The 26,722-nt window shown below is 38.2% G+C and overlaps 1 protein-coding gene across 2 annotated transcripts in view; it reads left to right on the top strand.

Annotated features, from left to right (window-relative positions):
* RGPD4 (RANBP2 like and GRIP domain containing 4) overlaps positions 1 to 26,290 on the top strand; it is a 33,450-nt gene extending 7,160 nt beyond the window's left edge. The window contains exons 7-29 of one of the 2 annotated variants that reach the window (XM_083854363.1): positions 234 to 426; positions 1,125 to 1,215; positions 2,081 to 2,290; positions 2,812 to 2,990; positions 3,073 to 3,242; positions 3,557 to 3,680; positions 4,023 to 4,184; positions 4,500 to 4,637; positions 4,728 to 4,874; positions 5,310 to 5,492; positions 5,575 to 5,658; positions 6,156 to 6,288; positions 6,462 to 6,559; positions 7,079 to 11,447; positions 17,069 to 17,236; positions 18,602 to 18,694; positions 19,567 to 19,763; positions 20,148 to 20,376; positions 20,853 to 20,951; positions 21,115 to 21,257; positions 22,786 to 23,059; positions 23,156 to 23,490; positions 25,713 to 26,290. In XM_083854363.1, coding sequence (XP_083710489.1) covers positions 234 to 426; positions 1,125 to 1,215; positions 2,081 to 2,290; positions 2,812 to 2,990; positions 3,073 to 3,242; positions 3,557 to 3,680; positions 4,023 to 4,184; positions 4,500 to 4,637; positions 4,728 to 4,874; positions 5,310 to 5,492; positions 5,575 to 5,658; positions 6,156 to 6,288; positions 6,462 to 6,559; positions 7,079 to 11,447; positions 17,069 to 17,236; positions 18,602 to 18,694; positions 19,567 to 19,763; positions 20,148 to 20,376; positions 20,853 to 20,951; positions 21,115 to 21,257; positions 22,786 to 23,059; positions 23,156 to 23,490; positions 25,713 to 26,018 — 8,125 coding nt within the window. In that variant the 3' untranslated portion in view covers positions 26,019 to 26,290. Of the gene's footprint in view, positions 1 to 233; positions 427 to 1,124; positions 1,216 to 2,080; positions 2,291 to 2,811; positions 2,991 to 3,072; positions 3,249 to 3,556; positions 3,681 to 4,022; positions 4,185 to 4,499; positions 4,638 to 4,727; positions 4,875 to 5,309; positions 5,493 to 5,574; positions 5,659 to 6,155; positions 6,289 to 6,461; positions 6,560 to 7,078; positions 11,448 to 17,068; positions 17,237 to 18,601; positions 18,695 to 19,566; positions 19,764 to 20,147; positions 20,377 to 20,852; positions 20,952 to 21,114; positions 21,258 to 22,785; positions 23,060 to 23,155; positions 23,491 to 25,712 lie in introns of both variants that reach the window. The other variant, XM_083854362.1, reaches the window with a different exon arrangement.
* The last annotated feature ends 432 nt before the right edge of the window (positions 26,291 to 26,722 follow it).

Below are 26,722 nucleotides of genomic sequence, written 5' to 3'. Positions count from 1 at the left end.
ATGAAAAAGACTGTAAGTATCTAGGTAATATATACTCCAATAAACTTGAGAGCTTTGGGAGTTTGAGGTAATCGTACTTTGTAGTAATTTGGGTTTAAGCACGTTACTTAAGAAACAGTACTTACAATTGATTCATGAAGTTACTTAATTCACAGTTAAATAGCACAAACCAAAATCAGCTGCTATAGCTTTTACCAGGACTCTGTTTAGAACCAGTCTTCTCTGCATTTTAGTTTTGATCGTGTGCTTCAGTCAGTTAAACCATATGTGAATGTGGCTGACGAGTTGTCTCGTACCTATGTGGAAATGAAAGGACAGCTGTACATGCATGCTGGAGTTTTGCTGCTGAAAATGGCCCAAGACAACGAGGCACAGTGGAGAGCTACCTGTGAGCTAGCAGCATTGTGTTATCTCCTGAGTTTCCAGGTAAATGATTTTTCAGTCTAAGCCTTTAGTTGATGCTTTTCTTGAAGTTTTCTAGCTGTGCATGTGTTAAATTCCTGTATTCCTGTGGTGAACTGGTGTTTGCATATCTAAAGGAGAACTGTTCATTCACCAAACCCTCCTCTTTTTGTTTAAAAGTTTCAAATGATGCAAATAGGCTAAAAGTATACCTCCGACTGTACCTCTTGCCAGAGTAACCTGATTCTTAAGTATTAGTGCATTTATTTTCTGCAGTATATTTCTTTTTTCATAATACAACAAATACACATTGTCTGTTTCCTTCTACTCCTATAGGGAAGGAAGGAGAGGAATTGAATAGTTCCCATATACTTGTTGGATAGATAACAGAATTTAAAAAATCAAGGTTCTTTGCCTTATGAATTCTTTGCCTTGACTGTTTTTTTATACCATTGTTTGCATTGCAAGTATTACTTCCTCTTGTGTACACTTAATGTTACTTTTAATAGCTGTACTTGCACATCTGTGTGCTTTAGGTGGGTTCTCTGCTCTTTGCCCATCCCACACAGAACCACACCCAATTTATGTACCTTCAGAATGAATAATGCCTGTTTTCCTATAGCTTCCTAATGCTGAAGTGTGTTTCCTGATTTCTATGATTCATTTAAATGTCCTGTTCTTACTGTGAAAAACCTGTAACAATTTTCTTCTTCCTTCACCAGGTTCCTAAACCAAAGTCAAAACTCATAAAGGGGGATCAAACTGGACAAGATATGCTAGAAACGTTGGCCTGTGATCGAAAAAGCCAGTCTGGTAATAAAAAAAAAGCTGCATCGTTTCATTTTAGTGCTGCAGACTTACTGTAAAGGCTGAGATTTGTTAAAGAACGTATTTTTCTTTCTTGTAACATTATCACTCCAATGTATAGTAAAACCTTAGAGGTTCTGACTACATATGTAAAACAAACTAGTAGTTTGGTTCTGACACCTAAAGTTATTTTTCTCCTCTTAAAGCATGCTGGTAGAGTGTCTTCTCTTTGTTTCAATAGTGGTTGGGGTTTTTTTTCCTCCTTTCTGACTTTCTAGCATGTTAAGGTAGAATTTAGCTTTTATTGTCTGTTAAATCTACTGGAAATGGCTTCTGCCTGCCAATGCTATTTTGCAAGTATTGTTAGCCCCAAGAAGTAAAGAAAATACCAATTTGTTTCCCTGATCTTTTCATCCTTTTACTTGTTCGTTGTGCTGCCAAGCATGGACAGTTTTTTCAGTCTACAAAATTCTAAGAGGGCCTAGATGAAAACAGATGAACCTCCTAGACATCAAGTTCATTTACTTTCAGAATGGATTTTGTTAATGCAGAGTTCTGCTTGTATTACAGCTATTTATTTTAAGATCACTTGCAATGCCCTTAGGACAGTCATGGTGGGACGGCTTTGTTTCCTAAAGAACTGGATTTACAAATTCTTTGGGATCGTTGTCACTAAAAGTTTGGAAAGCCTATGTGCTGAAACACTGACCTAATTACAGGGAGAACATACCTGAACAATCTATAGGTTCCATAGAGGGAAATCCTGATTCTCATCCAGCCTTCAGTAGCAAAGAGCAGTCCAGCATAGCAAATACTACTTTACTCTTGTTCACTGCTTTATTTACGTGAAGCGGTATTTTTTGTTTTCTAGGTCATATGCTGCTGAACTTAAGTCATGGCAAACAAGACTTTTTTAAAGAGATAGTGGAATCATTTGCAAACAAGAACGGCTCATTTGCATTGTTTGATAGCCTGTTTGGGAGTGGAGCTTCTAGGGAGAGGTCTTTTATTGGCACAGATGATATTGGAAATGTCAGTACACAAGCACCAGTGCAAGTGGAACTTCACAAATACGATATTGGTAAGAGATGTTACTTTCTGAAACTCAACACAGCTTTGCGTACCAGAACCTCTTCTGCAAATACTTGTGGAAGAGGTACTGCTGGTACACAAATACTTGTACTGCAACAAAAGACAAATACGTGGAATAGCTGTCCAAAGTTGCCTTAATGTCATAGGAAAGACTTCATTGCAACGTAAAGAAGTGCTTCTTCAGTAATTCCTTAAGGATTTTTGGAGAAGTAAGAAGGTTTGCTAAATTAGTTCTCTATTGGACTGAATAAGGAGAGTAGAAATGATGAGAGTTGTCACCTCAGAAGCTTAAGTGGTTGGTGGGTTTGAGCTCTTAGATGAACTTATGTTTGGCTATACTGAAATTTCTAACCCTTTGTAAGTGAGACCTGGAATCTTGATGCTCATTGGTCTGTAAGGTATCTTTGGCCGCTCTGACAGAGTGAAATGTGAAAACCAGCTTTGATCAGATAGTGGTATTGAGGGCTTGCAGGAAGCTGACATTTGCACCAACCTTGTTTTTTTGCCTAGGTGCCATTCGATTGCACAATGGCAGTCTCCAGCACCTCGTGTGGCTTGGCTTGCAGTGGAACTCCATGTCAGTCTTACCCCCCATGCGCAAATGGTTAAAACAGCTTTTTCACTTGCCCCAAGAAACATCAAGACTTGAGACAGATGCTCCTGAATCTATTTGCCTGTTAGACCTTGAAGTGAGTAAACTTTCAAGTTCTTTAAAGTGTACCGTACAAACTAAGTTTTATTGTAATTAATAACTTTATTTTTTAAAAACAGGTATTGCTACTTGGAGTGGTATTCACCAGCAACTTACAACTGCAAGAGAAGTTTAATTCTCACTACAGTGCACATCAGCCTCAATTCTTACCATTGCCAATATGCAAACAACTCTATACTGAAAAGCAAAAATCCTGGTGGGATGCTGTTCGTACTCTTCTTCAGAGAAAGTCAGTGTAAGGCTTTTTCAGTTGGGAGATGCTTGATCAAACCTTTAGGCAGTGTCTGCTACACCAGCTTGGATTGTCTCTATAGAGTCTTGTAAAATTAATTTTTTGGACATATTTTTCACATTGAAGCTTTGCAGTAGAGATTTGATATGCTTGGAAGATTTCTGTAAATGGAATTTTCATTTCTCAAAATGTATTTCTAACCTGGAGGCAAGCTAGGACTTAAGCTGCAGGCTATATTCATTAAGTGAATTGTATGTGAACAGATGAAAACCAGAAAATACTAATCAAGGAATGTTTTTTCTGATATTCAGACCAGGAACTGCAGCAAAGCTGAGGCTTATTGTACAGCATGGCATAAGTACTCTGCGAGCACTGGAGAAGCACGGCCTTCAACCTGCCTTAATCATACACTGGGCAAAAAGCTTGCAGAAAACAGTAAGCTGAGATTATTTTTAATTACATGGAAGCCAAAATGTTTTTCTTTATTTTCTAAATTATTAACAGACTCAGGGGTGGGAGATTGAATGAATGTATATTATTAAGAATAGCTGATTATTTTATAAGCAAATTTGTTGTTCTAGTCACCCTGTGAATTACTCATGTCTTAAAACTGTAGCGTTTTTTTCTACAGGTATGTTACTTTACAAAGCTACTCTGCTTAGTTTAAGAGAAGGACTTGGGAACTCTTTAAGAAAATAGAAGAAGAATATATAGGAATAGGATTTTGATTTGAATTTGTTGAAATAACATATGCATCTGTTCCTTTTTATTCACCAGGGAATTACCCTTAACTCCTTCTATGACCAGAAGGAATATATTGGGCGAAGTGTCTACTACTGGAAGAAAGTTCTGCCTATGCTGGAAACTATCAAAAAGAATAGGAGTATTTCTGAGCCTACTGATCCTCTCTTCAAACACTTTCATAGTGTAGACATTCAGGTACAGATCAATTGAGCCAAGGCCGAAGAGAAGGGTCTGTGTCAGAAACATACATAGTTGTGGGATTTTTGTCTACATTGTACTATTCTATGTTGTTACTAGTGTAAATATCTTAAAGATGAGATTTGGTAATAGTGTTTTATAAAGGGGGAAAATACTCTCCTTATAACTTCAGTCTTACCTTTAAAATAGTGTGTATGATGTGAAGGCACCCTTAGTACTAACTTTCTTGAAGGAGGATTCTCCCTGTATTATAGGAAAAAAAGTTACGTTGTTCCATTGTCAAGTAGAAGTTTTCCTTCATTTTATTTGTAGGTCTTTCAGGCTGCAGCCTATGAAGAAGAGGCACAGATAGCATTTGCTATGTTGGATGCAGTTGATGGCAAAACTGATGATGCTTTATCAGCATTTGAAGCTATTGAGAATGTGGTGTCATACTGGAATCTTGCTGTGGTAAGTTTATAAGTTGCATTACTCAGAAATGCTTCTCTTTATTCAGTTTCCTTCTGACTGATATTACTCACCTTGCATCCTCTTCTTTAGATTTTCCAAAGAAAAGCAGAAGAGATTGAAAATGATGTCATGCTGCCAGAAGAACATGAGGAGCATAAAACTTATCTTCTTAAAGCCAAGTATTATCTAATGAAAATTATTGCAGAAAGCTCCTCAGATATGTCAGTTGCTGAGAAAGTAAGTAATTCTTGCTTTAAAAACTTGTTCCAAGGCACACAGTAGCTTAGGTTACTGTTCAACAAGTGAAATCCTTTGCATTCAAGTTAGGATTTTTTTGACCAGGCTTTGTAATAAGGCAGGTTAAATCCTGGGTAACTTCTGTAAGCTATCAGATCATGTGATATCCTGGCTACCCTGTGGATGAAAGTTTTGATGTAAACAAATAGCTTTTGCCATTGTCTTTTAGTTTGTTAATTTGAAAAAAATAAAATAGTTTGTGTGAGTTGTTCTCTTATGTGAATCCTAACAAGTTAAGACCTTTGCTGAAAAAAACCAAACCCAGTATTTATGTAATGAAAGACTCGTGAATTGCTCAGCCAGAATTCTGAATGTAGTTTGTCTTGTTCTGAGGGAGAATTGCAGCTATGACTCATGTTTGAAAAAACTTTCCAGTTGCCAGTGTCTATTGAAACTGTGAGAGAAGTGTTAGATACAGTGATCCAGGAACTTGGTGAGAATGCTGAAGAGGGAAGTTTTGCCTTCAGAAATGGTCTGTCAAGAACTGTAGATTCAGCAATGAAACATTCCACTCCATCACCAACCAAGTTCTCTCTTTCGCCAACTAAGACCTACAAGGTACGTTAGCCAGTTATTATTTCAGGGAATCATTGTCTTTTAAGGAACATCCAAGTGAATCAACTAACTTTTCTTTTCCTAGTTTTCTCCAAAAACTCCCCCTCAGTGGGCAGAAGACCATAAATCTATACTTCAAATGATTTGTCAGCAAGTGGAAGCTTTAAAGGTAAAAATTCTATCACCATATTTAGTAAAGAACTGTTCGCCTTTTAGTTATGGTAAGGATCTAGTGATAAGAGCATGGGCTAACTTACAGTTCCTAGAATTCCTTTCTGTAAATAGCTGCCTGAAAAGAGTACCAGAGTAAATCCTTTTGCTTAATGCTCCTCTTTGGGACTTGGACAGGAGTGCTGAGGCAACTCATTTAAGGGACTCTTTATGTAGAAAGAATTCTGCTTTTATCAGCTTGGTTCTCATCCGCTTGGTCTGGGTTTTTTACTGGCTTGTTGTGGCTTTAGAGCACAATGGCATTACTTTGTTCTCCATGGGCATGTCTTTCATGATCTGGAAGGTACTTTTTTGGTTTGTTTTTTTCTAATTACCCCCATCCCCTCGATTGAACATGCTTTTGAATAGCAAAAGAGTGGGGATCATGCCTTATATTTACTTTGAGAAATACCTGTGCAATAGATACTCATATTCTTGCTTGGCACTGTGTCTCAGAATGAAATGCAAGAAATGAAACTTAATTCCAACACAAATGCATCTCATCGGTGGCCTGCTGAAAACTATGGAACTGATGCAATGTCAGACAGTTATCAGAGAGCACAAAATCTTCATGAAGCCCCATTAACAGGCAAGTTGTTGCAGGATTTTTATCTAAATGTTTAGCTAAATCAAATAAGACTTTTGAAAATAATGCTAAAATGTTTTAATGATTCATATTAAAAACTGATTGCTGGGAAGAGTGTGTAAAACACAAGAAGAAAAGATAAAAATGTTAACTGTTTTCCTGGTGTTCCTTTTTAGTTGCTACCACTGGCCCATCTGTGTTCTACAGCCAGTCACCTGCCTATAACTCTCAGTATCTTCTGGGAACTGCTGCAACCAATGTAACACCAGCAAAGGTGAGAACAAATTTATTTCCAAATTGCTTCAAATGATCTAAAAATTACTGACTCGTTTTGATTCTGTATGTAGCTGGATATAATTGCAGCTCCTTATGCAGAATTTGGTGAATTTAAACTGCTAGGGATAAAACAATAATTTGTCTCCCTGCTTAACTTTTGGGATATAGAGTTTGGGAGGAAAAGCTAGAAAAATACATTTTATATGTATGCATGTTTCTTCTGCAGGTATGTATGATAGCACTTAACTATCCTCCTCTGTTAATTGTGTGGCAAAAGAAAATGGGGTTTTTAAAGCTCTTTTTCATGAAAAAGCAACCCACTCATATTGTGCCCCCTTTTCAATGTTTGTTCTCAAATGCCCATCAATTTTTAAACTAAGGTAAAATTAGTTCAGGTTTAAAGTTGAAAGCATGCCTTTCTCTTAACAGTGCATGTTACCTGGGCTTCAGCACAGTAAGATTTTTTCCTCTTTGTTACCATAATAAGCAGAGCACTTGTTTTCTCCTTTTTCTTTAGCCTCCTGTCTATGGCATGAACCGACTTACACCTCAGCCACACATATATTCCTATCAGCCACCACCAATGCATACACCACCTCTGCAAAACACTTCTGGTTGTATGTTTTCCCAAGAAATGTATGGCCCACCTCTGCGTTTCGATTCTCCTGGTACTGCGCTCATTTCTCCCCGTACAGCTGATGACTATTACAACTACAGCGTTCCACAGGCAAGCACCAATCCAACGCTGCCTAAACCGGGCTACTTCACAAACCGCTCGGTCACGCCGCCCACTTTAAAGCCTGCAGAACCAAAGGCAATGCCTAAATTTGGACCGCCGGGAACAGCAGAAGGCTCAAAACCACCTCTGTCAACACCAGCGCAGCCAAGTCAACCGACAACTTTTAAATTTAAACCTAACTTCAAGTCTAATGATGGGGACTTTACTTTTTCTTCTCCCCCTCAAGTTGCACCACAGCCCCTTAATGCACCTTTTAATAGTAGAGAGAGTCTCTTGGATCTTCTAACATCTGATAAACCTTTACAGGATGATAGATACATTGAACAAAAGCCAGTTAATGATCCCACAAACAGTTCAAGAAATATCTTCAATTTTAGCAATAAACATATTCCTGGCATCTCTCTTCGAGAGAACACGGGACAAAATGCGCACAAAACCTTGGGTTTTGAGAAGAATGATACATTTAGTGTTCAAGAACCAAACAAACCTGTATTTATGCCTTCAACTTCAGATTTGGCCAATAGAAGTCACGAAACAGAAGGAGGAAGCACCCATGGTGGAGATGAGGATGATGATGGTCCTCATTTTGATCCTGTGGTGCCACTTCCTGATAAGATTGAAGTAAAGACAGGTGAGGAAGATGAAGAAGAATTCTTCTGCAACAGAGCAAAGCTCTTTCGTTTTGATGCGGAATCTAAAGAATGGAAAGAAAGGGGTATTGGAAATGTGAAAATACTTAAACATAAAGTATCTGGCAAATTTCGTCTCTTAATGAGACGGGACCAAGTGCTGAAAATTTGTGCAAATCACTACATAAATACTGATATGAAGTTAACTCCAAATGCTGCATCAGATAAGTCATTTGTATGGCATGCTTTAGACTATGCAGATGAATTGCCAAAACCAGAACAGCTTGCAATTAGATTTAAAACACCTGAAGAAGCAATGCTTTTCAAAAAAAAGTTTGAGGAGGCACAAAATATTTTAAAATCTTTGGGATCAAATACTGACATGTCTGTGTCTCAGAGCAGTGGGACTGCCAAAGAAACAGCAAATCAGGACATCAAGGAGCCCAACAGAACCACTTCTGGGACCATGAGTTTGGGCTTTCAGTTTTCAAAAGATGGAGCAAGCAGTGAACCTGACAGCAAAGGCACACTTACAGCTACATCCACTGCATCTAGCACTACTATTTCATTTGGAAAGGATGCTCAGCAAGCCTGTTCTTCTGGTGGGTTTGGGCAGCATCTCTTGAAGAAGGATCAGTGGGAGTGTAAAGTATGTTTAGTTCCAAATGAAGCAACTGTAAAGAATTGTGTAGCATGTCAAAGTCCAAAATCAGGTATGTGGGCAACACATGGTACCCCATTAACTGGCTCTCCAAGTTTGAAAGGGAGTGCTAGCACAGTGCAGGACAAGTTTGGATCTGCTTTTGCTAAAAAGGAAGGTCAGTGGGACTGCCCTGTATGCCAAGTCCAAAATGAAGCAAAAGATGTGAACTGCTATTCCTGTCAGAATCCAAAACCTCAAAATCAACCAAATACAGCCATACCTTCTGTTCAGACGCCTGCTGCTCTGGGAGTTGGTTCCACTGCTGATACAAGTAAGCCACAGAAAAATGGATTTGAAGGGCTTTTTGCTAAAAAGGAAGGTCAGTGGGATTGCGATACTTGTCTTGTGAGGAATGAAGGTTCTTCACTAGTCTGCGTAGCCTGCCAAACACCAAATCCATCTGGTAAGCCAGCTGGTGATACTTTGCCAACAACGACTGCTTTTGGCTTGAAAAGTAAATTATCTGGACTTGATGGAGGACAGTTGGGAACAGGCTTTAAGTTTGGTCTAGAGCAAGGCAAGACACCACCATTTACGTTTCAGATTTCTTCAGACACTGAAGCCAAGTCTGCAAAGGAAGGATTTAGCTTTTCAATGCAAATGCCTGAAGGTGGATTTAAATTTGGGATACAGGAGTCTAGTAAAAATATCACTAAGAAAGATGAGCCATCCAAAGAGCATACAGCTGGTTTCTTAAAAAGCACTGATGAAAAAGACAAAAAGGAATTGCCTTCAGACAGTGGAACTGGTTTCCAATTTCAAGAAACAGCAGACAAGGAGAAAAGTGACTTTGTTTTTGGGCAAAATAGCAGCACTTCTACTTTTGCTGAGCTTGCAAAAAATACTCCTAGGGAAGGCTTTCAATTTGGCAAAAAGGACCCTAACTTCAAAGGTTTTTCAGGTGCAGGTGAAAAGCTGTTTTCTTCACAAAATTCAAAAACAGATCAGAAAGCAAACACATCTGCTGACCTTGGTGAGAAGGATGATGATGTGTATAAGACAGAGGACAGCGATGATATCCACTTTGAACCTATAGTTCAGATGCCTGAAAAAGTAGAACCATTTACAGGAGAGGAAGATGAGAAAGTGTTATACTCCCAGAGAGTCAAGCTATTCAGGTTTGATCCCGAAACAAGCCAGTGGAAAGAACGGGGAGTGGGCAATCTGAAGATTCTGAAAAACGAAGTTAATGGCAAAGTAAGAATATTGATGCGGCGTGAGCAGGTACTGAAGGTGTGTGCAAATCACTGGATAACTACAACAATGAACTTGAAACAGCTGTCTGGCTCAGACAAAGCGTGGATGTGGATGGCCAATGACTTTTCTGATGGTGATGCAAAGTTGGAACATCTGGCAGCAAAATTCAAGACACCAGAGCAGGCTGAGGAATTCAAACAGAAGTTTGAAGAATGTCAGAGGCTACTGCTAGATATACCACTGCAGACACCCCATAAACTTGTTGATACAGGTAGGACAGCTCAGCTTATACAGAGAGCAGAGGAAATGAAGTGTGGCTTAAAGGATCTCAAAACTTTTCTGACAGATGACAAAACTAAACTGTCAGAAGAGGAAAATGTAAGCTCTGTTTGTACCAGCAGTACTTCTGATTTGGTTATAAAGCCACATGCTGAAAGTACAGGCCCTACTCTGGAATGGGATAACTATGACTTGCGTGAAGAAGCATTGGATGATAGTGTAAGTAGTTCTGTATATGCATCACCTCTTGCAAGTAGCCCTGTAAGGAAAAATCTGTTTAGATTTGGAGAGTCTACCACTGGTTTTAGTTTCAGCTTTAAATCTGCTTTGAGCCCATCCAAATCTCCTGCCAAACAGAATCAGAGTAGAACATCAGTAGGCACAGATGAAGATTCTGATGTTACTCAAGAAGAGGAAAGAGATGGACAGTACTTTGAACCTGTGGTACCTCTGCCTGATCTTGTGGAGGTGACCAGTGGTGAGGAAAATGAGCAAGTTGTCTTCAGTCATAGAGCCAAACTCTACAGATATGACAAAGATGCAAATCAGTGGAAAGAGAGAGGGATTGGGGATATCAAGATATTGCAGAATTATGACAACAAACAAGTTCGTATAGTAATGAGAAGGGACCAAGTACTAAAACTCTGTGCCAATCACAGGATAACACCAGATATGAATATGCAACAAATGAAAGGATCTGACAGAGCCTGGGTATGGACTGCATGTGACTTCGCAGATGGAGAAAGAAAAGTAGAACTGCTGGCTGTGCGATTCAAGCTGCAAGATGTTGCAGACTCATTTAAGCAAATTTTTGATGAAGCAAAGCATGCCCAAGAGAGGGAGACACTGATAACACCTCTTTCTTCTCGTGCTAATACACCAAAGGAATCTCCATGTGGTAAAAATGCTGTAGCAGTTCTGGAAGAAACAACCAGAGAAAGAACTGATGTGAGCCATAGTGATACTTCTGACACAACTGTAGAGGCTGCAGAGGTGTCAAATGCTTCTGAAACACCAACAAAAACAGTCGTTTCTCCTCCGAAGTTTGTATTTGGATCTGAATCCGTCAAGAGCATTTTCAGTAATGAAAAGTCAAAGACATTCACATTTGGAAATACTTCAGCCACTGGTTCCCTCTTTGGCTTCAGTTTTAATCCCCCAAGAAAGAGTGAAGGCCATATTCCAGCGTCTCAGAACACAGCACAGAAAGAACTGGACGTCTCTGAACCACCAAAAATCTCAAATGCTACTCAGAAGCCTGTAGACACCAAGGCAGACAATTTGTCTGCTTCAACACAGGATGGACCATCTAACTTCTCATTTAGAATTCTGGAAAAAGGTGAGTGTCAGTTTTACTAGTAATTTATTCAAGCATGCAACTTATTAAGCAATCAACTCTGTGCTGTCATTATTCTTTAGTCTCTTGAGACTAGGTAGTATCTTTCAGTTTTAATGTAGTTATCCACATGTTCTCCAGAGTTTCAACTAAAGAAGGGAATTTTAAGTCATAATTATTTTCAAATGTAAACGTATAATGCAGAATGGAAATTTGTTTACTGAGAACAGGATTTTCAGGTAGAGAGCCTAAATTCTGAAGTGCTGCATCCAAATCTTGGATTTAAATGCTCAAAGAATTTGTGGACTTGCTTTTTGGGGCTTAATTACGTAGTTGATGTTGTGTGTACCCTGGGCCTTTGCTCAGAGTGGCAAAGTGTGAGAATAGCAGATATATGCTTCAGCTAAATTTTGCGTTATCCCCATAATTAAGTAGATGAGTATTGTGGAACTAGTTTGTACCTTTGTTTCAAATGTTAAATACGAGCTTCTGCGGTTTTGGTTGCGTAGCTTAACGTGAGATGTCAGCCTACTTCCTTAGCCTGAAAAGAGATTGTGACGGCATACTCAATTGTGTGGCTTCTGTCATAGTCTAAGAAAGATGCACAGGCAGAAGCTGTGGCTGTGACAGGACCACTTTAACGTGTTGAGGTGTCTTTGTGAGAAGGATGGGATGTCTCAGACTCATGAACACATCCTGTCTGTTTATTAGCTAAAGTGTAATAAAGTGGCATGGCAGAAGGTAATAGCTGCAGTACATTCACATGGGTTGGATAAGTTTGTGTAGAATGAACAGATGAAATTTCCTGCCTTACAGTATGACTATGGAATACTTGCAGAACATAGATAAATCTATTCTATCCTTTTAAAATTCCAGGTAAACACTTATTTACCGACAATTTATTTTTTTAGGATTTAATTTTAACCTCTTTAAATCTAATCCCATGGCCTTTTGGACAAGCACATCCTCCTTGCAACCTGATAGTAAAGGTATTTACATACTGCACTGAATGTGTGATAAAAACACTCTAGCAGGCATGGGCAATAACCCAGCTGTAGTTAAAGCAGTTGGCTCAGTAATCCTTATAATTAACACGCATGCTGAAGGAGAATACTTGAAATTGTGTGTCTGACTACTGTATTTGTCCTGTTAAAGGATGTCTCTAGCCCTTAGTATGTTTACATGAGCCAGCACAATGGATGGCCCTGTTTAAGCTTTTGGCTTGTTTGCCTTATTTTTTGAGGATATGTGCCCTGCACTACTTCCGTCACAGTTTTACTATGTGTGCACACTGGATCTCTTAAATTCCTTTTTTCTAGAGAAATTACATTGTTACTTTCAGAGAATATGTCTTGTGGTGCCTGATGTGTTTTACTCTGTCAATGAAATACGCCTGAAGATCTTGAGACAGCTTATCCAGTAAAGAGCTTTAACGTATTTAGCCTCTTTGGAAATGTTCAGTTCAGTTTCCTGATTACCAGCGTTAACTGCTCTGCTTTTAACAAGAATGCACAGAAGTGAGAGCCACCTTCATGTATACTCTGAAGTCCACCTTAGCTGGTTAGAAAACTTCTGCCAATTTGTTTACATTCAGACTCTGTAAACAAAACTGTTAGAGCTTATAGTTTGATTATAGGTTACTACCAGTGCTGTTTGCAAGTATGCTTGCTGTAAGCAAGCTCAACTTACATGGTTTTAAAAGTATTTTAATTTTAAATAACAAACTTCTAGTCTGCCTAAGACAGTCTTCCAATATTAATCCTATATTGTTTAAAAGTGTCAAAATGTCATTTGATAAGCTGTTCTTACTTGAGCGCTGAATTCCTGTTCTGTATATGTAACGAAAAGTCACTTGCTCTGTGTTTTCAAGCATCCCCATGGATAGAGGTTATTAACAATTCAGTTCTATTTATGATGTCCGTAATCTGGAGTGATTCATTATTCAGTGCCAATGCACACATGCAAGAACTTTTCCTGCCTCAAATTGAACACGTTGTTACATTTGGGGCATGTGGCAGGGGGGATGTATTTAAAGAAACAAACAAAATAAGCCTTTCTGGTACACTTGTTCACTTATACTTTTCTGATAATTAGGTTATGGTTGTATATTTAGTGATTTGTTTAAATTTGATGGTTGTCTTCAGTGTTACTTTTTGGTCTTTGAGCTCTGACTTAATAGTAAAGGATTTTGAGAAGTCTTTCCTAAATCAGTTTTCAAGCCTATCCAATACAAATATAATACAAAGTTTTCTCATGGGGAACTTCATTTGAGGAGTGGCTTCTGAGTTGTGCTAGAACAACATTCAAAAGAAATTTAACCCTGTAGTAGTTCTGCAGCTCCACACATTTACATTTTTTTCAGATCATATCATAAAGTTCCTTTAAGTTCTTGTTCTGGTTTTGACTGGGGTAAATTTAATTTTTTATCAGTAGCTGGTACAGTGCTGGGTTTTGGATTCAGTATGAGAACAATGCTGATTACACACTGATGTTGGGGGTGCTGCTAAGCAGTGCTTACCCTAAGTCAAGGACTCTTTTGTTTTTTTGGCTTTTTTTTTTTTTTGTCTCATGGTGTGCCATCGAGGAGGTACATAAAAAAAAGCTGGGAGGGGGAGCTTTGCTGAGACGACTCAAAGTGGCCAAGAGGATATTCCACACCATAGAACATCATGCTCAGTTTGTAAACTGGTGGAGTTACCCAGAAGAGGGGCCAGCAGGAGTGTAGTAATGGAGTCTGGTATTGGTCAGCAGGTCATGAGCAGCTGTATTGTGCATCACTTGTTTCTAATTTGAGTTTTATTTTTTCCTTTTAATATTATTATTATTATTATTATTATATGTCACTTCTTTTTCAATTACTAAACTGTTCTTATTTCATCTCCACCTACAAATTTTACATGTGATTGTTCTCCCCATTCCACCAGGTTACAGGTTGTGAGCCAGCAGCTCTGTGGTGCTTAATTGCCAGCTGGACTTAATCCACACCAGTGCTTTACAAGTTTGAATTATGTCAGCTGCAGGCTACTGTACCTGTTACATGATTTAGGATTTAAACTGGTGCTTTCCTCTTATATTCAGAAGATATTAATTGATCAATGCATGAGAGGAAATATCAGTATTGTGACTAGCTAGAGAGATTTAGACCTACCTAGTCTTAATGTCAGTTCAAACCAAAGTGAAAATACAATACAGCATTGAAAAGAACTGTTGTGTGTGATACTGTCCTGAATTTTGTTTCTCCCATATACTAACACTGCTTTGTGTGGGTTTTTTCACCTAAAGTTGAAAGTTCTATTATCCTACAACCAAGTCTTTTCAGAATACATTGTATGTATGTGTAGCTTTTTGTTTCATGGCTGCCTATGAAGATATATTTAAGGTGTTTGCAACAGTAATCTTTGTTGCTGAAGTCTTTTATCATTTTCAGTAGATGTTTGGAACGCTAGAATATTATTCCAGTGTTTGATAAAACATTTTCATGGAGAACTTTACCTATAGACTAATGTGAAGTGACCTTAAATGTGTTTCTCTTATTCAGCTGTTTTGCCCAGAGGGTCCTGAAAGAGGCTGCCTGATAACTCTTTTTAAATGCTGTCAAACCTGATAAGCAATGACTGTGGTAAAACACTGGAACAGAGTATTTGTTGCCACAGCTTCTAGCTAGATTTCTACTGCTCAAATTAAAGCACATGCTTCTGCCATCTGCCTGGCTGACTTGACACAAGTGTTTTGTTATAGTCAAAAATACGTTATTGAAATTTTTCTGATCTTAAGGAAAGCTGTTTTTTGGTGTAGGACTAAATGCTCCACACTTAAACCTCAGGTGAACTTAGTGCAAACTTACTCAGTCCAATTAAGACACTTGCTTAACTAACCAGAAAGAATAAAACACATGGTAATATGCAGGATATCTGCATATCTTCATAATACAGTACTAGATGTACTTCCTCTTAAATCAGCTGGGGTGAGTGAGTTTTTTGGATAGGATTCTGAGATGTATGAAAACATCTATATCCTGCTGTCATGCTATGAACTTAGAAATTTCCTGTTCAAGAATTTTATCCTATACCTACTTTCTGCCAAAAACTTACTGAGATCTAAAAATCTGAGCAAAAAGAATTAGTCTACAAGAGTGTGCTGGTGATGGATTTGAGTTACTTTGTAGGTCTGGCATATATATAAATGCCTAAAATGATCAACTAGTAAATAAGGCGGGGCAAAGACTGCACCGGTAATACTTTGAAAAAATATGTAAGTTTGAATCAGTAAATGGGATTTTGCTGTTACTTTACTTTATACTGCTCTTAATCTACTGGACAATTAAGTAAAAAGCAATGAGAACTGCTTTTAAAAAGCAGACTTATTTTAGTGTGTTAGTTGTGTCAGAGGATCGAAGGATGTGTCTGTAAACATGTCTTTTCTGTCCTTTTTTCTACTTGCAATGATGAGTTAAATTACATGATCAGAAAAATCAGTGTTTTTCGGGAACTCGGTCCTAGTTTGGTTTCTAGCTGGATATTTAGGTTTTCTCTGATGACATTGTGCCACAGATTTACTAAATTATTTTCTTTAATGAAAAACACAGCGAGCTTTTGAGGCTACCCTTCAGATTCTAACTTAAATTTGGAGAACAGGTAATAGGCTGTTTGCAAATAGGCTGAGGTACTAAAACAATCATTTTGTTCTTAGAAACAGTAATTGTGGTTATTGATGTGCTTATGGGATAATTCTTAAAAATAGTTCACAGATTTATTTCTTAGACCTTTATCCCCAAACTCCCCTTTTCAAAGTACCACTCTAAATCTAAAGAAGCAGAACCCCAAACAAACCATACCTGATGTTTAAATTTCTATATCCTCCCTCTTTGCTTCCATTCTCTCATAATAAACTCAAATATTTGTTTCCAAAGCTGTCTTGAAGCCATATGTTTTATCTGCAATTTGCTCTAGGCTTTACTTTCAGCTTTAACCTTTGCACTGATCATGCACTCTTCTCAATACTGATGGAAGGAATAATTTAATGTTGAAGGCAAGAAGATAAAAAGCTAAATAATAAAATGGATGGTGGTGACATTTCCTTGTTGCAAAAGCTGGTTAAATAGGCTGAAAGCAATATTTGTTGTTATTTGATAGTGGAACTAAGAATTACTTTCCTTTTGTGTAACAATCAAAGTTTCAGCAACAGCTGTTATGATAAATTGAAATTAGCTAATAAAAAGCTCAGCTTTCCCATAAGTAATCTGAAATCAGTTCTGTTCAGTTGCTTGGACAGGTTGTTGTACACAACTTCACTTTTTTTCAGGCGTGAAGTTTGCGTGTTTACCTCTGTTTGGCACCTCTGTCACTCTTCTCTGTAGCTATCTCTTATTTGACATGAGGACTTAATTAAACAGTCCCGTTAATACTGTAAAGATGCAGCCATGTTTTGTTTTAATGCTTGAATTCCGAAAGCAATTTGCTATTTTGTTGTTGCCTCCTATAAGTTTGATTTCTGTTTCTGGTCTATCCACAGAAAATATATAGACCCTTAGAAATAATTCAGTTCTTTACTAATGTGGGGTTAATGTTATTTCCAGTTCTGAAATTATTCCATTTTAATGGTTTGTTCAATTTCTGTAAAAAAAGCTGAGAAGACCACGGTGTCAGAGGATGATGTTCCGTCTGATGAGGTTGTAATAGTTTACGAGTTAACGCCTACCCCTGAACAGAGAGCTCTTGCTGACTTCCTCAAGCTCCCTTCAACATTCTTCTGTTACAAAAATAAGCCTGGATATGTGAGTGACGAGGATGATGGTAAGGAATGCCAAAATTTGTTTGTACTGCCTTTTTGTGGGGAAAGGATGTAATACACTGTACTGGTGCAGCCACACCTTGAGTAGTACTGTGTGCAGCTTTGGGTGCCTCTTGTGTAAGAAGGACATCAAACTGTTGGAGGGTGACCAAGAGTGGTGAAAGGCCTTGAGTGCCAGATTCAGGAGGAGTGGCTGAGGTCACTTGGTTTCTTCAGCTGGGAGAAGACAAGGTTGAGGGGTGACCTTGTCACAGTCCAAAACTTCCTCAAGGGCATCAGCAGAGGGGGAGGTGCTGATCTCCTCTCTCAGCTGCTCAACTATAGGACACAAGGAAATGGAATGAAGCTGTCAGAGGAAGTCCAGATTAGGAGAAGTTTCTTCACTGAGAGGGTCGTCATGTCCTGGAACAGGCTCCCCAGGACAGTAGTTAGAGCAACACGTCCATCAGAGGTCAAGCCACATCTGGGTGATGCACTTGGTCATATGGCTTGGTTTTAGGTAGTCCTGCAAGGTGCAGAGAGCTGCAGTTGGTGATCCTTATTGAGTCCCTTCCGACTTAAAATACTCAGTTACCGCTTTTACAGCCATTACACGTTGGAATTTTTTTGTTTGGGCCAGTGGCAAGTAATCCTGTCAATGTCCTTATGGGGAAAGATGTACACTAAAGTCTTCAAAACAGAATAGTACAGTGGAGGCCCAGGAGTGACTAAAAGGTATTTGTTTGGTGTATTATGGGTGTTGGCATCGTTACCAAGGCAGTTGGTTAGGTAAGGGGTATTTGAGCAAGAGACCTACTTAGTAAGTATTTTGAGACAAATACAAAACTTTTTTTTATTAAAAAAAAGTAATCTCAGATTGAGTTATCTTTCTTCTAAAGCAAATTCCTAATATCATTACTAAACTTTATATCAAACTTCACTGCATGTAATTAAGATTGATTGATTTATTCAGCAGCAGATACTTTAAATGGAAGTTCTGAAATGTTGTATTCAACAGATAATGGGAGAAGACAAGCTCCCACCTACAAGTACCTGAGCTTGCAAGGTTTTATGTAAAAAATCTTCAGTCTTCTTTCCCAAACCTGTTTAGTGGTAGTCTTAATAAAATCATTCAGTAAGAAATATGTTTTCTAAAGAACAAAACCTGTGGCATCTATCTGTAGCAATCCAGGCTGAGAAAGTGTTAACAGCACTCTGGAACACATGTAATCAAAACTAAAAGTGAAAGCTTACTTGTTGACTTGTGTAACTCTTAAAACATAAGCAAAAATTATGTATGCCTGCTACTCTTGTGAGTTGGAAGGGCTTAGCAGACTTCTCTGACCTAGAGTGTACCTGACAACTTACTCTTGTTTACTCTGTTTAAGATGAAGACTATGAAACAGCTGTTAAGAAACTTAATGGAAAACTCTATCCCAGTGATTCAGAAGAGAAAAAGAAAGGGCAAGGTCCTATAAAAGGTAGGTCTTAAGAAATTTTAGTTATTGTGCTTCATGTACTGAAACATAAACTCTGAATCTGAAGGACACATGGGCAGAGGTTCATCTTATGTTTCCTGGGATGGTTTTTAGAAGCAGAGATGCTGGATGCAGAAAACCTGCATCTCAAAGTAGAAAGTTAAGCTCAGTATGTCAAACTATTAGTTAGCAGTAAAGGGGTACCTGAAAGAAAGATACATTCCAGGTGATCTCTAAACAAGAACATCAAAGTCTTTCTATCTTGAGCTCCTTTTGAATATGAAAAAGTCAGCTTGGCATGATGAAAACTGCTCAAGAGAAAGTTGTCTACTTCTTTGAATACTTGCTACTTCTGCAGTTACTCAATTTAAGCTTGTGAGTTAATGTTGTTCAATTTAAAAGAAAAGCCATTTGGTCTCAATACTAAAAATACAAGTGTTGACAACTTGCTTATATGTGTCTGACTGTGTCTCAGGCTTCAGCATTGCAAAACTTGAAGCCTGGATAGGTACTTCTAGAAGTGAAGTTTGGGGAGGTTTTGAGGATATGTGCTAGAAGGATTGAGCCATCTGAAATATGAGGAAATACTGAAGGAATTTATTACTAGTGGCAGCTGCATGATTAAACTCTTCATCATTGCATGGAAATTCCCTGATAGCAGTAAAAAAACCCAGACATCGTATGTTTAATTCTAGTCACTCCAGGTTAGGTTGGTTAGTCTTCACTTCCACTATTTAAACAGTAATGCTGTCTGTGAAACTCATGAAGTCTATCTTCAAGTTGATCTGGCTATTAGGTTAATTTATAATGTAGAGGCTAAAAATTATTTCAGTATTTTGCTGCCTTCACAGCTATTTTCCATTAATTCTTTACAGCGAGCCTTGCAGGAAAAAGTGAATTCAACAATGAAAGAGAATGTGCTGCTACTTGGGAAGAGAAACAAGCTCCTGAGGAGAAAGATGAAACAAAAGCTCTGCAGGTTCCTTCTACATCTGTGTGTGGTGTCAGTACTGACACTGAAGGTGACAGTCCAGAAGACTTAAAGTCAGAAGCTGAAATTCATGAAATGAAAGTAAGTGCTAAATCTTTACTGAACTTCTTGTTATTAAACTTGTACAGTTATTTCACATGTGTGAGACCAGTACAGTTTTAGAACTAAAACATCCAGTTGGGAAACGTTGAGGGTTTTGCCTCAAGTGTCTGCCAACACAGATTTGATTTTGGGGAATAATAGTATTTTTTTTGGAAACAGACTACTTCAAAGATACGTCAGTCTCTCGTCAAGTTAACGTCCCTGTGTTAACAGTAATGGAAAAATTCAGAAAGCTTACAACAACTTTTTTTGGTGTTCTTAATATTTCTATAAAAGACTGTTCTTAGATTTCTGGGGAGGAGGTTTGAATCCTAAGTCTTCTAATTTATTTACCTATTAGATTACTTTTTTGATTAATTGCAGGAGAATGAAGTTGCAAGCTCAAGTGACTTAGTCTGTACCAGTAAGGAAGAAACACCTGCTCTATCAAAAGATGAGGTGACAGTACATGTCCAGTCAGGTACCAGCAGTGAAGAATCACATTCCACCACAGAAACTGTGCAAGTATCACAGACTTTATCACGAGCTGAAGACAAGCCTGTAGATTTGTCAACTAAAAAAAGTGATTCAGATAGTTCAGAATCAACACAAGGTAAGGTCAGGGTTATGCTCAGAGGTTTTTTTGAAGGAAACTTTGTTTTTCTGTGGATCAGTTTATCTAGTGTAGTTGCTGTCTTGTGGAGAAGTAGTACCAATACTGAATTAGAAACATTGGTACCAGTCTGGTAAAAAATGTGTATATATCAAATTTTATTGAGTTCGATTTCACTACAACAAAACAATCCTAGTGTCTGTTGTATAATTTACATATGATGTACTTTCATTAGTTTACTGTTAAATATCACATGAGCTCTGTGGATCTGCATATAAGTATGCTGAAACTCACACAGTTTTGGGCCCTTTTTTAAAACTATAGTAGATGGTCATTGACAAGTGTCATTCAAACTTTAAATTTATGGGGAGGAAAAAATGCTGTAGACAGTTCTCCAGTTTATTCTTGTGACTACATAAATGCATTTCTTTAAGAAAGTAGAGGAAAATCTTTGACTTTCCCCTTTTTTTTTATAGAAAACAGAACCATCTCATTTGGTTTTGGCAATACTGCAGGCCTGTCATTTGCAGATCTGGCATCCAAAAGTTCTGAAGAGTTTGCTTTTGGTTCAAAAGGTAAGTTCAGCTAGTCTCAGAGAGACCTCAGCTGGACTTTTGCTTCACAGAATATACCTTCTGTGCACAAAATTTCTGCTAATCATTTGAAACAATTTTTGCAAGTTTTTGTCAGGAAGGAAAAAACTCCACGAAGTTTAAAATGTAACTCTCTTAATCGTAGATAAAAACTTCAAATGGGCAAATACAGGAGCAACTGTGTTTGGAGATACCACCCGTAAAGCAGATGAAGATGAAGGTGGTAGTGATGATGAGGTAGTACATAGTGATGATATCCACTTTGAGCCAATTGTGTCCTTACCAGAGGTAAGATGACTTCTGGAATATAAAACAACATTAAGATAAGCATTTCTGCTAACACAGTAAGCTTTAAAATATGTTTTGCTTAACTAACTTTGCTTTCTGTGGTGTTGTGCCTTGTTCTGCATGTTTTGCACTGACTATGTTGAAGCACCTGTTGTTTAAAATCCTAGGTACAGCATAGCCCTGGGGAGGTGTCTGGTGCCTCTGTTAAAATCTCCAACACTGATTTCTTTATAACTTGACTGAGAGTTGATCAGAATGCAAATTTGTACACGTAGCTCCTAAGAGCTAAACCATCTATGTAGCACAGCTGAAAATCAGGAGGGGGAACTGAATAACTGCTAGTATTTACACAATTCAGCTATGGCTTTGTATCAGTGGCTTGTAGATTCAGTTCTGGAAAGCCATGCCAACTAAGAATTTTTACTCCAAGCTAGGCAAGAAATTTTTAGAATCACAAAGCAAAAAGATACACAGTTAACATTACCTGGAAGGCTAAGGGACCTGACTTTGTTAGTTTGAAATGTTTTTTCAAGAAGTAGGAGAACCTTCAACTTTGAAGGTAGCCTTATAACTTAAGACCGTGAGTAAGACTTCACACGGTTATTCATGTCTTGATTTGGCTTTTAGCCTAATAACCATTTCAGACTTTTTTGATGATATGGTCATATTGCCTGACCTTTCTATAAATAATAAAATTTAAACTGAGCAAGGCAAATAGAGCACAAAGGAACAGTATGTGGTGTCCTTCAATTCGAACAGCTCGTTTGATCTATTTTGTAATGAGCTTTCAGCTTCCTTCTTTAAAATTTGGTGTGCCTTTGCTCATCTGTGTGTCAGATTATGACTTCTATGATGCTTTTCTTCTCTGCTTCCCTTGTTCAGTTTCACAAGCAGTATTCTGTCACATATTTCTCCAGTTCTCTCAAGTGTTCCATATCTTTGGAAAAGTGCTAATAACTAAAGGAGATTAGAGGCCAGTAAATCATACATAAAGTGAGAGGGAGATTTGGCTCTCAGGCCAAAGTTTTGTATACTTGGTGTTTATTCTGTTCAAATGCACATATCAAATTCTTTAACAATGTGCTAAAGGTATCCTGAAATTGTAACAGTATTTTGTCTTCACTGATCAGTGTGCACATCATTCAGAAAACCTGAAACCTGGGAAACTTGCCAGAACACTTGATAAAGTCTTGGGGTTTTGTTAAAAGGAAAGAAAACCCCACACATAAAAAAAAATACCACCAAAATCCAACCAACCAAACCAAAAGCAACACCCACCAGAACTGCATGTAGCATGGTGAAGGAGGTTTGCAGTGCTGTACTTGGTCTCAAATAGTGGAATTTGTTGGGCTCTTAAATTCTGAAAATGTTTTACCCATTTTAGTATGATCAATGGGGTGTTAGAGAAAAGAACACATTGAATAATCTTCCACTGTAATATGCCAGTGTCTTCAGAAGTATATGTAATGATTATTTAATATCTTTCTAGGAAATCACAGGTACTCAATCTACTGTGCTGGTTTTTTAGGTGGAGGTAAAATCTGGAGAAGAAGATGAAGAAATTCTCTTCAAGGAGAGGGCAAAACTTTACAGATGGGACAGGGATGTTACTCAGTGGAAGGAGCGTGGTGTTGGTGAGATCAAAATTCTCTTCCATACACAGAAGAAATACTACAGAATCCTAATGAGAAGAGACCAAGTTCTTAAAGTCTGTGCAAACCATGTTATCACCAAAGAGATGAACTTAGTGCCCTCTGATACATCAAACAATGCTTTCATTTGGACAGCCACAGATTATGCTGGTGAGTTTTTTCAGGTGGTCTGTAGTTTGTGTCTTGTTTTTCCCTGGAAATTATTAAAAGATGAAACTAAACAGACCTTCTTGGATTTATTTTCAGATGGTGAAGTAAAAGTAGAGCAATTTGCAGTCAGATTTAAAAGCCAAGAAATGGCCAATTCTTTCAAGAAGATGTTTGAAGAATGCCAGCTAAGCTTGTCAGAACTACAAAAGGGACACTTGTCTCTGGCAGCAGGACTGTCAAAGGACACCAACCCTGTGGTGTATTTTGAAGTTTCTGCTGATGATGAACCTTTAGGACACATAACCATGGAACTGTTTGCAAATATTGTACCTCGAACTGCTGAAAATTTCAGAGCCCTGTGCACAGGAGAGAAAGGATTTGGATTCAAGAACTCCCGCTTTCACAGAATAGTCACAGACTTTGTGTGTCAGGTAAATATAAAAGGAAGATTCTTCACAGAGAGAATGAGATGCATCTTGACTAACAGTGGTGCTTCAAAAAATGACTGCAGAGTAGCACATTCTTGTTGGCAGCATGGATCCACTGTGCAGGATAGTCTCATCTGTCCCTTCCCTACAAGGAGATGAGAAATGGTGGAAAGCGGCACATGCTACCCTAAGATGCTTTTCACCTGTGCCTGCCAGTGGCCTCATGTTTCAATGTTTCCTAGTTACTCTCATGTCAGGGTGGAAGGGAAAAAATGGAGGGAGGTGGAGTCCTCTTACAATAGACAAGGGGCCTGTTGCTAAACAGGAGCACCAAGGAAAGTAGGTGCTCCCAAAACTACCATTCATCCTTCTCTCTCTCTCCAGAGAAGAACTTCTATATGCTCACCTGTTAGGAATGCTTACTTTCCAGGCTTCTCTTGGACTTTACACTTTGTATTTCAGATAATGTGCATTTTAAAACTGATATTCCAAGTATCGTAGACATTAGCTTTCAGTCTAAAATAAGTCTTCTAGATGCAATTACCACGCAGTGGCCTGTTTCCTAAAACATCAGATTTTGTGCTGAGAGCATCAGCCTGCAGTACATCTGTAACCCCAGGTAGACAGTGTTGGTTTTAAACCTCTGTGTGCATTCAGTAGCATTGGCAAGTTCTCCATAAATGCTGGAGGCTTAGGAGGTTGATCATAGCTCAGATAGACCTTTCTTAAAATTCTCATCCATAGTTCATTGAGTTTTAGTAACTTGGAACAGGCAAAATGAACCAACATCAGTACATGCTATGCTAATGATCTACATGTCACTATATCCCCAAAGATGAGGCATGTAGATGATTTTCTACAAGCCCAGATGTATACAGTAATGTAGGAAAATAATACACAAAAGTAATAGGAAGGACTCCTATTGGAGTGAGTCCAGAGGAGGGCCAAGACTTTTAAGAAGGATGGAGCACTAGCCCTATGAGGAAAGGCTAAGAGAATTGAATTTGTTCATCCTGGAAAAGAGAAAGCTTAGGGGTGATGTAATGGTGTCATTCCAGAGCCTGAAGGGAACCTACAAGAAAGGTGGAAGGAAACATTTTACAACAGCAGGTAGTCACAGGACATGGGGGGAATAGCTTTTAGGTAAAAGAGTAGGTGTAGACTAGATGTTAGGAGAATTGTTTGCTGTGAGGGTGGTGAGACACTGGAACAAGTTGCCCAGAGAAGTTGTAGATGCCCTATCCGTGTCAGTGTTCTAGGCCAGGCTGGATGGGGCTCTGAGCAGCCTGGCCTAGTTCTAGATGTCCCTGCCCATGGCAGGGAGTTGGAACTGGGTGATCTTAAAGGTCCTTTCCAACATAAACCATTCTGTGATAGTATATGAATGGTTTGTTACCAAAATAAAATATTAGCCTGTCTTTTGATTATCTATATGTGTCTGAAGTATGCACTTCATGGCTCTTTTGTTAAACCTTCACGCCTTTCTCATAAACTCATTTAGAATTTAAGCTTATTTCAGGGTATTCGACATTCTCTAAAGGAGCAGACTTTCTTTTAAAACAGTTAACTGCACCATGTGTGCCTTGACAAAGTTAGCTTTTATCATACTACATGAGTATATTTTGTTTGCTCTGCTTTGCCTGGACTTTGAGGTACAATGAGAAGCTCTTCAATGAGAACTAAGGCTGTACAGATACAATTTACACTGTCTGTCACATTTATGTGTGTATTCAAATCATCAGGAACTAGAAGTTTGCTGCTTTCTAGAAAGACACACCATGCTGCTCGACCAGTTACATGGCAAAGCTGTATGGAATTATTGCTCACTGCTATGTTAACCTTTTTCAGGTGATTAATTCTGTGCCTGCAGGGACTAAGCAAGGACAGGCCTTCAATGAGGTAATGCAGGTCTAGGCAGCTTCCAGGGCCAAGTGATGTAGGTAGTAGGAAAGGCAGGCCTAGAGGAATGTCACCATGGGGAGCAGGAAGATAAAATGCTGTGTTCAAAATAAACAAGGGATAAACCTTCTGCTACTGCTTCCCTTACCATGAACAAACCTGCTAAAGGTGGGAAGCCCTACCTCTAAGAAGATACTTTTCATTTTCACAAGTATCAATGAGCTCCTCCAAAACAGTCTTTACTGTTGAAAGGAAATATAATTTTTGGGTTATGTTTTGGGGCTTGTCAGTTAATGCTGTGTCTGTTTGTTTGTTTTTTATTTTAGGGAGGAGATATAACTAACCATGATGGAACAGGTGGACGGTCAATTTATGGAACAGCATTTGAAGATGAGAATTTCATAGTGAAACACACTGGTCCCGGATTGTTGTCAATGGCAAATAAGGGCAGGGATACAAATAATTCTCAGTTCTTCATAACACTTAAAAAAGCAGAACACTTGGACTTCAAACATGTGGTATTTGGGTTTGTGAAAGATGGAATGGATGTTGTGAAAAAGATCGAATCCTTTGGTTCTCCAAAAGGGCTAGTAAATGGAAGAATTGTCATTACAGACTGTGGGCAAATATAGAATTATTTCTTTGAGTATACAAATGTTTTAGCAGTATAAATCAGTACTTAGATGTTATTGACTAATTATTTCAACTTCTTAAAATGGACACTTCTGATGTATAAATGTAAAATTACAGGCTATAGTTGAATTTTTTTATGTGCTCTAATTGATTTTTTGCATGGTAAATAAAATTCAGGCACTGGCATATTTCAGGTGTATTTGTGTTATCCTGACATATTTGTATTAAATGTCAAATTTTAAAAATTAAATCCTAGTCTTGTTAAAATAAATGTCTTGTCTTCACTTTGGTTTGTTTAAAAGAAAATAACTTGCATAACTTGATTCTTGCTCTCAGGAGCTCTTCTGAATGTACAGATTGTAGTTGCAAATTGCTGGACAGTGCACTGAAGTCCTTAGAAAGTTAATGGGTACTCCAGTGTGCAGAAAGCAGGCTGAGCCAGGTGGATGTTGGTTTGTTCTGTCTGCATGGTTTTTAAATGATTGATCAGTGTTTTGCTAAAGCAATATGCCAGCTTTTTTTTTTGTACTTAAACTATTTCTAAAAAAATTTGGCTTAATGAAAAACACCTACTTAACACTGATATTTTACCTGACATACTTTAAGTATAAGCCTCTGACTCTGTTCCATGTTTATTAGCTGTGGCCAATTCTCTGACCTTGCTGCAGGCTCTAGCTTGTGTATTGCAGCGTGCCTTTTACAA

This window comes from Zosterops lateralis, assembly GCF_965231275.1.
Source record: "Zosterops lateralis genome assembly, chromosome: 2".
Classification (NCBI taxonomy): Eukaryota; Metazoa; Chordata; class Aves; order Passeriformes; family Zosteropidae; genus Zosterops; species Zosterops lateralis.
This window is presented reverse-complemented; position numbering and strand designations above follow the sequence as displayed.